Here is a 16,450-nt window from a genome sequence, read left to right as displayed (position 1 = left end):
AAAACTGAAAACCGCCTGAAAGAACCACAACGTACAATCACGGATACATTTTGAAAATATTTATTTATTTTTTAATATTTTAACTTTTGATATTAAGTTATTTGGAACAAACAGTCTATAATCTTCAGGTTTTGTATTTTTTTTGTGTCTCATTATTGTATGTGTTGTCCTTGATATTCAAGCAAGTGGACTCATGACACCATTCATTTATAGGCTAATATCGTAATCGCAATCGCCAATCGCAATATTGTCCACAATAATCGCAATCGCACATTTTCCTCAAATCGTGCAGCACTACTGCTGAGTAATTCAACAATTCACCATTTATATTAAATTTTAAACTAAGTCAAAAGGTATTTGAAACTATAACATTCAAATCACTGAGAGACTAAGGCTGAGTCCAGATGTCCACATTCTGTACTTGTGGACGAAAGCCTCGCAGACTTTGGCCACATCACATTAACATCAAACCACTGAACTGAAGATTGTGATATTGAAGGTGGCTGCTTTTTCCTTACTTGGATGCACATTTATCTGTGTGTCTCTGCTGCTATAACAACAAATCCAAATCTGGGCAACGTCCAATCTTTATGTTCTCTTCCTACACCATCTAAATGTACACATCAAAAATGAACTGTTTTTTGAAAACACAAATGGCACAGTTGAAGCAGAGTAAATCTTGTGCAGGTTACGTGGGAGTGAGTTGTGAGAGCTGTGTTCGACACGTCTTTGGTATCATACATCTTTTTAGATTAAAACAGCCCCTTTATGAGGGAAGATAAAGTGTAGGGAAAAAAAAAAAAAAACACATTGCCCCGTGTGAGGCTCGAACTCACGACCTTCAGATTATGAGACTGACGCGCTGCCTACTGCGCCAACGAGGCCTGTGGGGGTTGTTGCTTTATTGTCCTTGTGACACTGAGGTCATACCCCCCAACCCCATTTGTGAGGCATAGTTGGAATTCCTTTGCCCCTCCCCTCACTAAAGCCTATTTGACGTCTGCTTTCCCTGTGTTTATGTGTAGTTGTTGTTTTTTTGTGTGTCTCTATCTCACGCTGTATATGTTGTGTCTTATTCAGCACGACTAACTGTCAGTTTTCCCCATAGCTGCGTCCCCTCACAGCCAGAGGAGTATGACGCCCTCCAGTGAACACGCAGCCACACCCACACCCCCCTGTAGCCCCCAGCACATCCTCAACTGGCAGAGCGGGTAAGAGACGCGCCAACATACACATGAAGCGGCTAAAACAAGGAGACGAGACGTTTGAAGATGTGAATTCATCTTAATTTAGGACAAACTGGATCTTCCCCTCTCAGCTTCTTTCTCACCACCGTTGTCCAAACCTCACTCTAACATCCTCACAAGCTTTGACTGACTGTTGTTTTTCACTGTTGAACTAACCATTAAGGGGGATTTTGATGTGATTCTATGTTCTTACTCAAATTGTAACACTTCTCTTGGCTCGTCATTCAGTTCTGCCGTTCGTGTTAATGATTCACTCAATGCATCTTTGTTCTTTGTTTCTTCACTATTTTTCCTCCGTTTTTCATGTCATCTCTCACAACCTCTGGTTGTCTTGTCCTTATGGAGCAATTTTCTGTTTCCTAATATTGTCATTTCTTTCCTCTCTCTTTCTGTCTATACTAACCCTCCTTTCCTTGTGTGTGTGTGTGTCCTCTCTCCTGGTTTAGAGGCACAGCAGACTGCTCTCCTACTGAGGACGTCTGTCAGTCTCCCCCTCAGCCCAGCTCTGATGCATAGAGGTACTGTCTGTGGTCTTGGCCTCCCAGTGGTCTAAACCTGGAGTGTACTCTTGGGAAAACACAGCAGCAGCATAAGCAGATATTACCAAAAAAAAAAAAAAAAACCTCAAAGCAAACATATGATATGGCAGCAGTAACAAATTTGCCCATAGTCAGACTTTTATCCACAGTAATCTGTTCATACACAGCTTTAAAAGCAGTAAGAACTCATGCGACATGTTTACTAGTCACTTGTGTCATTATCTGTGGGGGGGCTGACAATGAGGAGGGTTCACAATTTCTTGCTCTTTGATGGTGGAGGTATTTGTGTCAGGTACTTCTTCTGCGGCTGTATCTGTATCTGATCTCTGCATGTGCTCTGCTCTGTGTTCTGACACTGTGGCTCATTCCCTACAGGGTTTACTAATAGAAGTACTTAACCGTGTGCTGTATGTGTCATAACAGAGAACATTCTTTAACAAACTAAAACTAAAAAAGCAGATGAACACTAGAAACCACGTAGATGGTAGTATTTAGAACAATTGATGAGTTTTACCTTTGGAAGTTTTTCTGTAAAGTCAGTGTGATCCCGTTCTCTCTTCCTCTGCAGGTCTTTCAGTGACAGCTGTTTTCTCAGCAGCCCCCTGTGTTCAGAGCTGGCAGATGTGCAGTGGTACGGACGCGACAAGGCCAAACCTGGAACCCTGGTCTGAGACCTTCCTTTAGGGGCCCGGAAAAGTCCCCATTGCCCTCTCCTACTGCCTCTCCACTGTCCCTCACTGCTACCCATCGACAACCAACAACCTCATCCTTGAAGCCCTACAAAAACCCTGCCCCGACCGGACTGGTAGACTGGACATGAGCCTTCCTCCTCCCTATATCCCGCCCTTTCATCCATCTCACCACCTCTTTATTATGCCCCCCTCTATCACAGCTCAGCCGGACAGGAACACACTCACTGGGCTCTGATAAGGGCTGATTTTACAGGACAGACTGAGAAATGCCACCTCAGCTGTTGAACTGTTGCCCTGCAGCACCGCAGAGCCCTTTCTTTACTCACCCTCTGCAGCGCATGTGACAGGACAAAGGGAAGTGATGGGAAAAGAGAGAGAGAGAGAGAGAGAGCACAGAAAAATATCAAACACACAACTCAAACACAACAAAATCAACATCAGCCATTCCAGGATCTGTTTCATATCTCATCTTTGGTCTCCACCCCCGCCCCCACAGCCTCACTAACTCCAGTGCACTGCCACCCAATCAGATGATAACCTGCTGGATTTGAGCCACCAGTTTAAAACCCATTTCCAGGCCCAAACGAACTGTGTTGGATTTCATCATTCCCATCAATGTTGTCTTTTTCCTTTATTTCTCGCTGCATATTTATAAGAAGAGAAGATGACACAAACTTTTCAAAAAAACAAAACAAAACAAATCTGGATTAACCAACATTTAGATGACAAATTCAGCTCCTCTCAGTTTTAACCCACAACCAAAGACAACTGCCAGATTGACTGGTCACACCAGGGTCCCTTGGGCTGGTGCCCCTGCAGAAAAGTGACTTGTCAGTCAACTGTATGAGAGAGAATTCACAGTGATGACATCGGGATGGTTTCTGGGACTCTGTCTGGGATCTTGATGAGGACTATAGCAATAACAAACATTGTACAAGTATATGAACTGGTTTGAATCTTCAGAGTGAATTGAAGCAGGCATTTCGCCATGTTCTCTGCCTTTTGATGCTTAGAGTAAAGGATCATTAGTGCATCACAGGGAGAATATGGAGTTGTGGTTTTGGGGTTTGGCGTTAATCTATGCTTTCTCCAGTGACTTCATCATTCATTTTTATTTAATGTCTTTGGTCTTTACGAGATTTCTCTGTCCATAACAGTTTGTTTGGCCGTGTGGTGGATTACGAACAGTTCTTGAGCCAGAGTGTGGAGGGTCGGGTCAAAGGGTCATTGTCTTTTTTTTTTTTTTTTTTTTTAACATGGCCACACACACAGTCACAGTTACATTCATTACATTTCATCCACCTCATATTTTTCATTTTCAGCCCTGACAGTAAAAGATGATTGGCTGTTGACACCCATTGACATTACTTGTAGTTTGATTTAGAGCCTGTTCCGTGATAAATCTCTACAGTGAATCTTTTTTGTTTTGTTTTGTTTTCATCACTAGCGTCTCTTCTTTGCCTTTGATCTTGGTTTCTCGGTTCACATCATGCTGATGATGTATCTGTCAGTCCCTTTGTAGCACTGTGTTCTCTCATCTTTCTGTCCGATTCTTCAGCATTAGAAGAGCATCCCAGCTGAACGCAGACAGTCTGAGCTCAATGCTGGGCGGAACGCACGCTGACAGTCAGAACACTTACATTCATGGGCACACATGAGTACTAATATATTTGTGCCAAACATGTTGGTGCTTTACATGTGTACTGTATTCAGCCCTGGAGCAGTGACTCCTTCGAGCTACAGACCCCTTGAAATCCCCACAGTCTACAGCCATTCTCTAAAACAGCAGCAATGCAGAGTAGCCAGAAGACACCTCGCATGCTCCTCTATAATTTGGCATCAGGGGGAAATTGTTGTTAGTCAGTCTTACTTTGGTCTTAAAGCACAACATGAACAGTGTCTATGAGGACTGGAGCTAGAACCACAGATGAGGCTTTAAATTATAGTTTTGTTTTTTTTGTTTTTTACAGTATATGGACATGGATGAGTTAATAATTAATACCCCGTTGTCAGGGCAGAAGAGAAGCCATAATCAGAACTGAGAAACCTCCTCTGAAATGGAGAGGATTATTTTCTCACGCAACCCAATCAACAATCAGATATTCAGAACAGGGTTAGAAAAGCACACCTGGTTTTGTATAAAGGAAGTAGAGCTCTGCATGTTTTAGCTGTCCCTGAATCATCTTCCCTCGACATGTGTTTATGTTGCAAACTAATGCTTGCCATTGTTTCATTGTTGCACAAAATCTGAATTGATCAGATGTTAATTTTAATAAGATCGTGACAGATTTTACATCTCAGTGACAGAGAGGAGTGGAGTCTCATTGCACCATTACGTCTGGACGAATGGTGTATCATGCTGTAATGCATGGGAGGAATGGTATGTATCTTACCCTGTCCCTCACAGTGGTGTTTTCTTTATGCACTGACGTCAGTAGTTGTAATTTTCCACTCCCATGCCCCCTGTGCATGGCTGGTTCTCCAAGAGTCATCCATCCATGCCTGGTCAGATTTGAAAGGTCTTTACCCAGGACTGGAACCAGCACTCACCATCTAATCAGAATTCTTAACTGTAATGTCTTCAAGTTTGACCCAGCTTTTCTCACTGAAAGTCTGTGCCCAGATTTTGTACGCTAAAGACACAATTCCCATGCATGCCATGCAGATCCAGTGACAAAGACCCTGAAGACATCCAGCATTCGATTCCTATACACTAACATTAGCACGTCTTGCTCCATAGTGTCGCCCCGTCCCCGCCCCAGAGAGTCCTGTTTTGACCTTGTGGTAATCTCTGACCCTGACGTGGTGAAGTGTGACGTCCCCTCCCTCTGTAGTTCCAAACACCCCATGTTTTCTGTGCTCCATAGAGATGTTTGAGGTTTTTGTAATACTCCAAGAGAAGTGAACTAACTCTTTTATCAGTCTTTTCCTGTAAGTACGGAGGGGCACTGTAAGGTTTTGTGGAGTTTTTAACATTCACATTCATTGTTTTAACAATGTTCCATTTTATAAGACCCAGTATTGTTTTTTTTTTTTTGTTTTTTTTTAGTTCTGACATTGTAACAACCCTTTCAGGTGCTACAAAATGACCAGTTACTGCTTTGTCACGTAGGATCTAGACATCTCTTCACTGTTATCAATAGATTCAATACCAGATGTGCAAAATGAAGCTTATTTTAACAGACAGTTTAATAGTAGAACACTTCCCCTACCAGACAATAGAGCATGTAACTTGATTTTATCAGTTCTGTTCAACTGTAACAATACATTAAAGGTGTTGTAGAAAAAAAAATGTGGAATTGATAAAAAAAAAACTGAATTCCACAGTTAATTTATTCTTTTTTCTATTAAAAATTTGTATAGTAACTTTACATTTTTCAAAACTGTGTTGTTGGAAATTGATGATGAATTTTCAAGATGAGAAGCCGTGGTGGTTCTTGAGAGTAAGAAAAATAAATTATTGATGAATGTTCTCAAGATTATGCCTTTGTCTGTTTTTTTCTTTTCCATTAATTAGACATCAAAAACTTGAAGTTATTTAGTTGCTCACTTCCAGGTGGCTCAGATCAAATTCTTCCAGGCTGCTTCAGCTGAAAGGTCAGAGTATCACTGAGGCTTATCAAAGGGAATCTCCATGTGCAGTCACCACTTCCGATCCTCCGGACACACTCACTCTCTTGTCATCACATCCAGGCCTCGGTTACTTCCCTTTCACACTCTGACCCTCCAACAGACGGAGAAGGAGGATTTCCTGTGCAGTCAAAAGATACACTCCTAAGATAAAAGATATTACTCATCACCCAGCAGCAGACCACAAAATTAAACAGCTGCACGTAAAGTAGACATCTAGGCTGATTTTTTTTTTTTTTAATTCCACACATTTAGCTGTTTTTGATTTGCAAGCCACTGTGTCACATGGGTTGGCTGTTAACTCAGATCACGCTCAACAATCTTTCTTTGTGTAAAGGCAACATGGAACCATTCAAGTGTACTGGCAGGAGATGCAGACATCTGAACCAATGGATTGTGTGTGCAACTTAACGTGTACACTTATGAAACACCAGCTACACAGGCTGTAAACACACACTCAAACAGTAGTTGTGATGTTTTTACCACACAGGAAAGTGGTTTCTACCAGAGGAATCAGTTGTTGTCATTTTCTTTGAGGACACCAAACCTCATCATCCTGAATTCTTTTATCCTCCTTCTGTGTCCATTTACTAATGAATCCCATGTTACTCTTTGTACTCGGTGTGTTCCCATAGCAGCTCTCACAACCAGGCAACAGCTGGAAGCTGTTAGCCAGACATGCCGTGAGAAACTAGCTGCTTTGTGTTTTTTTTTTCACTCACACAAGTCTGTCAGCATGTGTGTGTGTGTGGTGTGTGTGTGTGCTCTACAGGAGTGGTGTATGACCTTTCTTTGTGTTCTTAATGAAATTTAAATACTCCAATACAGACTAAACGCTTCTCTGGGACTGTACTCTGTGTAGTTTTGGACATCTATCTTTGTGAAGACCAGCTTGAGTTTTAGGCCATAAATGTTGTTTGTTAAGCTGGTTTTAGCTGCAACTTCGTTTTAAGGTTAAAATTAGGTTTAGTCCTACACTGTTACTGTAAGACACATTCACAATCTAATTTAGGTCAATAAAAATATGTGCTCAGGACATTAGGATCAGCACATGAAGAGATTACTGAACAAGAACATTTATTTACACTCAGTGAGATCAAAACAGTGAATTATAGCATGTATTCTATCTTTGACAGATCACGCAGCAAGTAGGCATCCACGGTCTAAAGAGAAACAATTTCATCCTCTGTTGTTACACTAAACAGAGGCCTTGGATCTGTGTATCAGACAGGACTTCAACATGACAAACTTCTGGCAATGCTGCCCTCTAGTGTTGACTACAGAGCAGCATCTGTGAAAATGAAAAGCTGGAAAGCAATGACAGTTGTAACAAAATTCTGTTAAATTATAGCTTTGTTTTATTAGCAAATCTACTGAGACATTGGTTTACTATAGGCTGTTACAGAGCTGTTATTGATGTGCAAGTTTTTTTGATATAATTTTTTATTATATCAAAACCTTCAACAAGAGTTAGTATGTAAACATTATTCGCAAATTTTAGTTCTATAGTCATTGTGATTCTATATATATATTATTATTATCTAACATGCAGTTAATTTTTGTAGCTTTTCAATTTGTTGATGCACATCATTTCTGAGAATCCCAAAGAAGAAGTTATACTAAGTCATGAGTCAAGCAGCATGATTTAATTTCATCACATCTGAAACATTCTTAAATCAGGAGTGTACAAACAGTTCATACAGTCCCTGGTCAACAACAGTGACTAAGTTTACAAAAGTTTTGCAAGCAGGTGTCATGACTAGCCCCTAAGGGGGCTGTTCTCTGAACCCTTTTGTTATGTTTTGAACTCTTTTGTGGACTTTTGGACTCTTGTTTAGTTTCTTAAGTTCTTTTGAAGTCATTGCCCTTGTGTATCTTGTCTTGTTTTACTTCCTGTCTTTGTTTTGTTTCCCTCCATTTGTGATTGTCTGCCACGCCCTAATTGGTTTCACCTGTTGCCCATTGCCTTGTGTATTTAAGTCCTGTCTTTTCTGTGTTCTTGTTGGTTCGTCTGTTTTCATGCCTGTTTCCATGCCTGTGTCGATACCCAAGTCTGTACTTGAGTCTGTGTCTTCCCCATGTTCTTTCCCGTACCTGCACCTGGGTTTTGTTTCTGAGTCTTTTTCTCCTGCGTGGATGATTTTTGGTTATATGAGTTTTGTTTCTTGACCCTGGACACTTCCAGTGATTTTTGGTTTATTAAGAGACTTTTGGTTCTACCATTCTGCCTGTCTTGAGGGTTTTTGCATTTGAGTCCAAGAGCTTGCCCTAGTTGTGACAGCAGGAGTGTGTCTACAGTAGTTTGAATGCATACATGTAGAGTAAATCTAAAAAATATGTTTTGGATCTTTTTATTTCAAAGACTAAATTCCACTTGGTCAAGTAGAGGTCCATTGGTTTCATCTGGATCCTGCCCAGCAAAGGACAAAAAAACAATCAGATGACATTAAATCCAACAATCAGTGACAATCCAGACTAAAGACTGTACTTTCTAAATTTGGTGTTTATTTCACAGGAAGTTTTCTTAGAGAGCAGCCTCCCACAAAACAACAGACAGGGGACAGAGTTCAACTATATTCCTGACTATTCAAGAGAAGATTCCAATGAACTGGAAATGACCACAGGACCCAAGTTAATGGTGAACCAATCTCTCTCATAGCCCCGGGTTGTTCTGTATATCCTGTCCTACTGTATTTACCTGTGAGAGGCGGCTGTAGGTCTGAGTATTGGGAGAACTGTAGCGTCGCAGGCCTCTCCAGGACAGGAAAAGTATGTAGACTGATGCCAGAAAACACTGTACAGTAAACGCTATGGAGCTCCCCTTTGCAACATATGAGCCAGCACGCTGGTGAAAAAAAACCCAAAGGGGAGCAAGTAAGGAAGACCACTTACTCACAGTTCAGAAGCACAAACTTTTCATAGCAGTTAGAAATTCGCTGTCATGGGGTACTGGTGGATCTCTTGATAAAAGCAAACAGAATGAACTTAACACAATTTCCATGTTTTTGAATAAACGTATCAGAAGAATTGTGGAGTTACCTGTTGGTACGTGCTGAGTGCAACAGGATGTGTAGCCCTGAGACTGTTGGCCAGCAGAGCAGAGAATCCAAACAGTAGACTGAAGAGGTTCAGACCCATCAGGGTGATTATCTATTTGTTGTCAATATGAAAACAAGTGAACCAGTTGATAAGATAAGCAGAAAAAAAAGTTATTTAAAAAAAGTTATAAAACAAGTATTTACCTTTATTTTATTAGGTTTTCGCTGAATCTCCACTGCCAGACACCCAGCAGCCATGTACTGTAACAACACAAACAGTTATGACCCAGTATTTGACTCTGTTTCTGTCTAAAAGATTTGCACTGTGTGGACTCACAAACAGGCTTGACCACACCGGTGTTGTCATGGAGACAGAGCAGTTGTAGCTCACACATGCATGGGTGACTGTGGTTAATATGCAAGCTAAAGCACTGAGTACTTGAACCACCTGAGGGGAGACACAGGGCATGAAGCAGGCAGACTGTTTGAAAGCTGATAAACAGTTTTAAGTAATGTTTTGGACAAGCACATGAACATGGCATCTCACCCCAGTGACCACAAGTCTGGTGTTAACCATGGTCCCAAACCAACGGTGAATCCTAGCATTTTCCAGCTCCTCATGATTGGTAACCTGGGTCTGTGGGCGGGTTGAGGGTGTCTCCTTAAAAAATACATGGTACAGCCCCTCCTGAAACATGTTCTGCATCATCTGTTGTGGAAAGAAAAAAAAAGATACATTTAAGGAAGACAGAATGGATGTTGAAAAAGCCCAACCCAGGCATACCGGTAATGATCCACACACACCTTTGATTCAGATTTCACACTTGATGTCAGTCTATGTGACCACTTACCTTCCCTTACCTTCCCCAAGTGTTATAAAACTTTTACTCCTTTATCCACAAGCCTTCATGTCAACAGAAAATGCCATCTAACTAAAATAAGAAACATTTAAACAGCCTTTCTCACTGCTGCTGTTACTCCTCAGTGTAGTGCTGTGTTTCCAGAGGGTCAAAGTTCATTTGAGTTGGTCAATAGTGAATGGATAAAGTTCACTCTTGAGGAAGTGCTTCGTGGAGATCATTGGTCATGACTAAAGAGCTTATCATCTTGGCAAAGTTTACTGTGCGTTTTAGAGATCTATTACCCATTCTCATAGGTAAACATAAGACTCATCTCATCCTGCACTCTATCCTTCACATTCGTATAGCACAAGAACCAAAAGACATACTAACATAAACACAGGACAAAACGTGAAGACATCAGTATCACAAGGAAAGCCTGGGCTCTTTGGACAAATCCCATTTTTATGTTATTGACGAACTCCTTCAGAGTCCTGAGACCTTCAGAGTCATCCATATTTAAAGGTACAATGTAAAGGATCAGTGTGTCCACAGAAAGACATATTGTTCCTACAGATAATATGGGAGCATAAAAAATCAAAAGAGGACAGGACCCACGATCGAGCCTTGAGGAACACCACAGGATAAATGCTGCGCCAAAAAGTGTAGTGTGATCCAGACTTTGAAAGTCCTGATGAACTACATTTAGCAATAAAGCAAATAAAAACAAAATGTATAAGTTAAACAAGTAAAAAAACACACATCATCATTAAAAAGATAAAAAGAGTAAAAAAAAAGAAGAGGAAAAGAAGAAAAGAAAAAACAGGATTACAAAGGTGATATTGATTTTTAGTCTGACCTCCTTTGACACATCTAAATTTCTGATTTGTTTTTAATGAGTGGCAGAAAGTGTTAGTGGTATCCGGCACATCCATTACATTATTAATAAATAGTGTAATGAGGTTTGGTGTGAATGAATGAAGTAATATATATAAAAACAAACAAACAAACCAGAAAAGCTAAGAATGTCGCATGAACAAAGCATGTGCATCTTCTCTCATCTCAGACCTCAACCAAGTCTGGAGAAAGCAGCAGAAGGCAGAAGAAAGAGGTCACACCGCTCCCCCTAAGACCTTAGGCAGATGGACACAAATTTGGACGATCTTTAAATACACATGGGCCTGTCAGACCCATTCAGTTTTTCCTGGCAGTGTTTCTGTGTCATTGTCCTCTATCCCTCCTGTGTACAGGTCAGCCAACCTGCTGAAACGTGGCCCCCACTGGGCCAGGCTCTGGTAGTCTTCCTCCTCATCTGAGTCTGAGGAGTTGATGGAACTGAGCGAACTCGCCTCAGAGCCAACACCTTCATAGTCAAACACCAGGAGAGAGTCATAAGGAGGAGCTGTGGGGTCACTGTCTGCAACACGCAAGTTCTAGAGGGGAAAACAAAGAAACATAACACTTATAGACATTCAATAAATGTTGCACTGCTACAAAATGCAGATACAAACATTTTTATTCATTTTATTTTTTCTAATACATACATTTTTAACATCACTCACATCTTCAATAAATTTGCCAATCTCCTCATTGGCTTGGAGTTGTAGACGGTAGCATGGGCGGCTCTGGACAGTAGGATACACATCAGTGCAGAAGGCCTCAGGATGGCTATCCAGCCCTCTGTGAAGCTGGCTCAGATCATACTCCTGAAGAAAAAAAAAGGAAACAGATTGTCAGTCATGCACCAATGTCCTGCTGGCCTTAGTTTTTATAACTCTCAAGCCTTTTTGACCACCCTCTGCTTTTCTCTGCTTATCTGCCTACTTCTCTTTTGATGACTGTAAGCCTGAATTGAACTGAACTCTGCCTACATACCCTTTAAGTCCAACTCTCTGAGCCTGAAACCAAGACCGTTACAGTGTGACTACCCTGTGCTCTCCATGCGTATCTGTAGCAGTCTTTTACTTGGTGATCTTATAAAAAGCTCTTCCCACTTGCATCCCTCACTTTTAAACAGAAAAAATAGTTCTGTTAGCCAGTGTAAGCTGACGTCTGACAACACAGGCGTCCTGTAGTAACAATTGCATTAAAGTCAACATCCCAAACAATAATTCTGGAACAATTTGCATTTAGTGCCATTCATGTTTTTTCTTCTCTTTCCCTTCTGGCTCTTACCTTGTCTTCTTCACCTCCTCCCTCTTCATCATAGTGAAAGATGCTGTCTCTGGGCACGTCTTCTAGAAGAGGGGCCTCCTTCTCTGACCTCCTCCTCCTCCTTCTCAACAACAACAGCAACAGCAGAAGCAGCACTGTGGTCAACAGAAAAAGAAAAGTAAGACAGTAAAGTGAACCAAAATTAAATTTAGAACTTGGGTTGATGAAGAGAGACCTGATACATACACAGAAGACCAAAAATTGCTCCCAGAACTGAGGCTGCCATGGAAGAAATGTGTCGATGTGGTGCAGAACGTGAGACAAAGCAGGTGGAAACAGCCCCTTCACACTGGCACACCTCTACATCCAGTGTGCTGTCTTGGTGGAGCATGCCAACATCATAGATACGCATGTGCACATAATAGTCCCCAGGAGACAACTTCCTTTTTGGGGCCAGGGCTGCTACATTGCCTGCGAGGGGGCAAAAGATGCAGAATGAATACTACAGGAGTCAAATCACAACTTCTGCATCTTGTCACAGGGCATGTGCATGTGCTGTTAGAAAGCTCGCTTGCTTGTGGAATTGGTCCTAATAATCCAGTTGATCCTGTGCTCTCCTTGAAGCTCCACAGTAAATGGTGCAGCATGACCTGGCCCATCCAGGTCCACTATATCCAGCAGGGCAGGAAATGGGTCCTTGTTGCACAGACTAACTTTCCTCTGCTTGATCACAGGGCAATGGTCATTCACATCTAACAAATTCACAACCAGAGTACCTGTCCCAGTAGCTGGGTTTGTATCTGGAGGCAAGACAAGTGAAGGACACCTCAGGATTACTGTTCAGTCAGGTTTAAAAATTAGTTAACTGTGACTATTTTGTAAGAATAAAAGTATAACTTTACCATTGTCATAACCCCAAATTACAACAGTGTATTGGCTGTCTTTGACATAGTGTGATTCTCTGTCCATGCTGCTTTTAACTCTGACTGATCCAGTGTCTTCATCAATACTCAGCCACCTGGCACTGTCATTGCGTATTTTATATCTAGAAGCAAGAGAAACAACCTGCTTTGAACTAAAACAGAACAGCGTACATGCAACCCTACAAAAATGTGTCCTCATGCAAACAGTATGTATGTATGTGTTTTCATTACCTAATGCTCTGCTTCCTGAGTATGTCTGGGTCTTTAGCTCTGAGGTCGACTACAGAACTCCCTATATTCACATCCTCTGAGATGCTCACATGGATCTTTGCTGGACTGAAAACAGGAGGCTCGTTCTTGTCCAAAACTGTTACGGTGACTGTGGCTGTCGAGGTAGAAGCAGGCCCAGAAAACGGCACCTCGTTCGTCACCACCACCTGCACAGTAAAGACGGGAGTGCTCTCGAAATCCAGCTCCTTGGAGGTGGTGTAGAGCAAAGAAAGAATTATGATGCAGCTGTAAACTGAGTAAAACAACAGATACTTTTAAAAATGAACTGATGTATTCTGACCTTGGTTGTTTTGAGGATTCCCTCCATTTTATTAGAGCCTGTGGTGATGTTGAAGTCTCCCCCCTCGTTGCCTTTGATTATTGAATATTTACTGTTGGCGTTTGGAGATCCTAACTCATCCTTGTCTGTGACCTTCAACGTTATTACCTCCACTCCAACCTCATTCTCAGGGACCGATGTGGACATCTGGGAGAAAGCAAGACAAAGAGGCTAAATGCAGTCACAGCTTAAACTTATTTAAACATCATTGCTTCATCAAGTATTTGGGCTTTTTTCAACTTACAGATGTGATGATGAATTGTGGAGCATTATCGTTGCTGTCAGTAATGCTGATGAGAACAATGCAGGTGGCCGTTAGACCGTCCCCCTGCATGTCAGCAGCTTCGATGATCAGCTTGTGCTCTGGGTGAGTCTAAAACAGGGAAGCCAGTTGCAGATGGAAATAAGGGATGAGAAAGTCCTGGAAAGTAGTGTTCACAATGTGTGATTTTTTTTTACCTCTCTGTCCAGTCCATCCGCCGCCACACTGATGGTTCCACTTACTGAGTTTATGGTAAACATGTCCCCTTTGGGCATTTGAGGCATTTGAGTCTTTATCCAGTACCTAATTATCGCATTGTTTGTCTTTGGGTCATCTTTATCCTCTGCCGTTACCTTTGTGACAATGTCACCTGTGGACAACAATTACAAAAAGTAACATGAAATTCACATTTTAGGAAGTAAAGTCAAGTTTAGAAGATTCCAGCTTTTATCTTTTTTTCTCACCAACTTCAGCGCTTTCGCTCACTCTGCCATAGAAAGGGTTGTGAGTGAACTGTGGAGCATTGTCATTCTGGTCAATGACATTGATAATGAGCTCCAAGGGCTCCTCAGCCTTTACGCCCTCATTCATTGCAAGGGCCCACAGCTGTAACACACACCACATTATATTTTAATACTACAGTGCTTGTGCAGAAGTATTGAGACATACTGTGGCTGAGATTGAGGTTATGCTTTGTTTTAGCTCACACTGTATTTGGCTGTCTTCTCCCTGTCCAGTGGCTGGGTGACGTACAGGACCCCCGATCGGCGATCAACTGTAAAGACACCCTCAGGGGGCTGATCAGCTCCTGGTCCGGAGATCCTGTAGGTTATTGCCACCTTTCCTTCATTGCTTGACTTGAGCTAAAGAACAGCGATAAAGACATTTTAGTCAAGAGGGATTAATAGATTTAATTCAAATGTATTCGATACTGTTTAATTAATTTATTGCTGATGTATTTACCTTCACTATAAATTTGGGAAATGGACCCCTGTCATTTTCTGGAAAATCAATTGCTGGAATGACCCACTCCCTCTTCATCCGCTTCAAACCGCCAGACACACATGGAAACTCAATGGTGGAGATTTGCTGGAGGCCCATGTCAGAAGTGTTCTGTTTGAATCAGAATGCAGGAGTCATGTCAAGTCAGATATTTATTTGTCATCTAATAAAGAAAGTTTAAGATATCAAAATTACCTCGACATTTCCCTCAAGGTTATTATTTCTTGTGTTTTCATTATTAGAGCAGTTGTTTATGTTGTTCAAGCAGCGTGGTTGGATCCCTACTGCAGCCAGAACAGCTAAACACTGAGGAACAGACAGAATGCAAATCAAATTCATCATAACAAACTGTAATATATATTCTTAAAAATAATACTGCTAATAATAATGAAGTGGGGGCACAATATTTTTCAGGTGTAGCAAAGCGTAAATGTTTTATATTCAAAATAATGAACTCACACACGTACACACACTAACACAAATGCATACATATATGGACATACATATACATATATGCACATATATAAAATACAATTATACAAAATATACATATGTTCATACATTCAGAAAAAAAACGATTTTGAACATTAAATTAAGACAAAAATATCAACATATCTACATGAAACAATAGATTAAAAACAAAATAATATACAGTTGGGTTGAACAGTAACAAAAATCTTCAGTTTTCTGTAAAGTAAAGTAAAATAAAAACAAAAAACAAACTGACCATGTTACTGCTGTGTCAAACACTCACCTGGACCTGGCACAGTAAAAAGAGCGCCGTCAAAGTCCTGCTGTTCCTCATCTTCTCCCTCAGTAGACACCCTACAGATCTGTCCTCCACCGTTGGTGCTTAGTTCCAGGGGCAAACTGCCAGGTTTTTGACATTTACTGACTTCTCTTCTTCTTGAGGGTTTTCCCCTTTTTCAGTCAGAATAATTAATTGATCCTTTTCCAGACCCACATACTGTCACCATTTTAAGTATTCACTCTTCAAAGCACCTGTGGCAATGGTAATCATATTTACTCTAGTTTGCTCCTGCTGATTCCAAGTAGTGTTTTCATTTTATCAGCGACAGGTTGGTGAAAAATGGGGGACGCTAGAGGTGACCTCAGGAACCATCAGACATGCAGGTGTGTTTGTGTTTATGCAGGCGCCACTTTCCACTCTCCCCTTTCAGAAAGTGATGTTTCTTCAACATGTTTTTGCAATTTTTTAAATTTTAATGAGGAACATCAAATGAGGAACCGCAGAATACATTACTAACATCATGGATCAAAATATATAATTTTACTTTGGTTTTTGTTTGCAGGATAATTGGACCGTTAGGGCTGAACTTTTTCTCTGGGGACAGCATGTTTACAAAACACAGGAGGATCAGATTGTTTCCCGTGACACTCAGCAACGAATAGAAGTTTATTTTGGAAAACTCCTGTTTCCCACACAGCTTTAGACACATTATACACCAGACTATGTTTTGCAAAATGTAAGTTGGCCTCTGACACTCACATTA

General features: G+C 41.1%; 2 protein-coding genes and 1 non-coding gene across 12 annotated transcripts in view; 1 reads left to right on the top strand and 2 right to left on the bottom strand.

Moving 5' to 3' along the window:
• frmd4a (FERM domain containing 4A) overlaps positions 1-5,957 on the top strand; it is a 60,532-nt gene extending 54,575 nt beyond the window's left edge. For 3 of the 6 annotated variants that reach the window (XM_041039264.1, XM_041039265.1, XM_041039262.1), the window contains exons 23-24: positions 1,109-1,211; positions 2,355-5,957. In XM_041039264.1, the coding sequence (XP_040895198.1) occupies positions 1,109-1,211; positions 2,355-2,457 (206 nt within the window). In that variant the 3' untranslated portion in view covers positions 2,458-5,957. Of the gene's footprint in view, positions 1-1,108; positions 1,216-1,693; positions 1,766-2,354 lie in introns of those variants that run through there. The other 3 variants (XM_041039268.1, XM_041039266.1, XM_041039267.1) reach the window with 2 other exon arrangements.
• Positions 812-884, bottom strand: trnam-cau. Its single transcript has one exon. It is a non-coding gene; the product is annotated as a tRNA-Met (tRNA).
• A 2,039-nt stretch (positions 5,958-7,996) lies between the features above and the next one.
• On the bottom strand, positions 7,997-15,983 carry LOC121182651 (B-cadherin-like). 5 transcript variants are annotated; one of them, XM_041039269.1, is made up of 19 exons: positions 15,691-15,983; positions 15,132-15,242; positions 14,898-15,047; positions 14,642-14,797; positions 14,399-14,540; positions 14,132-14,304; positions 13,917-14,045; positions 13,634-13,819; positions 13,294-13,538; positions 13,042-13,184; positions 12,715-12,939; positions 12,386-12,610; positions 12,161-12,294; positions 9,694-9,855; positions 9,484-9,594; positions 9,351-9,407; positions 9,148-9,258; positions 8,807-8,953; positions 7,997-8,518 (listed from the first exon to the last, which is right to left on the bottom strand). In XM_041039269.1, exons 1-19 carry the CDS (start codon positions 15,739-15,741, stop codon positions 8,465-8,467), a joined length of 2,712 nt encoding a protein of 903 aa, XP_040895203.1. In that variant the 5' UTR covers positions 15,742-15,983; the 3' UTR covers positions 7,997-8,464. The 5 variants fall into 5 exon arrangements, with proteins under 5 accessions (XP_040895203.1, XP_040895204.1, XP_040895207.1 ...); XM_041039270.1 differs by lacking the exon at positions 9,484-9,594; XM_041039273.1 differs by lacking the exons at positions 7,997-8,518; positions 8,807-8,953; positions 9,148-9,258; positions 9,351-9,407; positions 9,484-9,594 and adding exons at positions 11,246-11,418; positions 11,530-11,691 and having other exon boundaries at positions 9,725-9,855.
• Between the last annotated feature and the right edge of the window lie 467 nt (positions 15,984-16,450).

The sequence above is a fragment of the Toxotes jaculatrix genome, chromosome 5 (assembly GCF_017976425.1).
Source record: "Toxotes jaculatrix isolate fToxJac2 chromosome 5, fToxJac2.pri, whole genome shotgun sequence".
NCBI lineage: Eukaryota > Metazoa > Chordata > Actinopteri > Toxotidae > Toxotes > Toxotes jaculatrix.
This window is presented reverse-complemented; position numbering and strand designations above follow the sequence as displayed.

Coding starts and splice junctions, on each gene's coding strand:
- LOC121182651 (XM_041039269.1), bottom strand. CDS start 15,741: ATGAGGAACAGCAGGACTTTGACGGCGCTCTTTTTACTGTGCCAGGTC. Junction 13,185..13,293: donor CTCAGGAAGCAGAGCATTAG/GTAATGAAAACA, acceptor TCTTGCTTCTAG/ATATAAAATACGCAATGACA. Junction 12,940..13,041: donor AATTTGGGGTTATGACAATG/GTAAAGTTATAC, acceptor TCTTGCCTCCAG/ATACAAACCCAGCTACTGGG.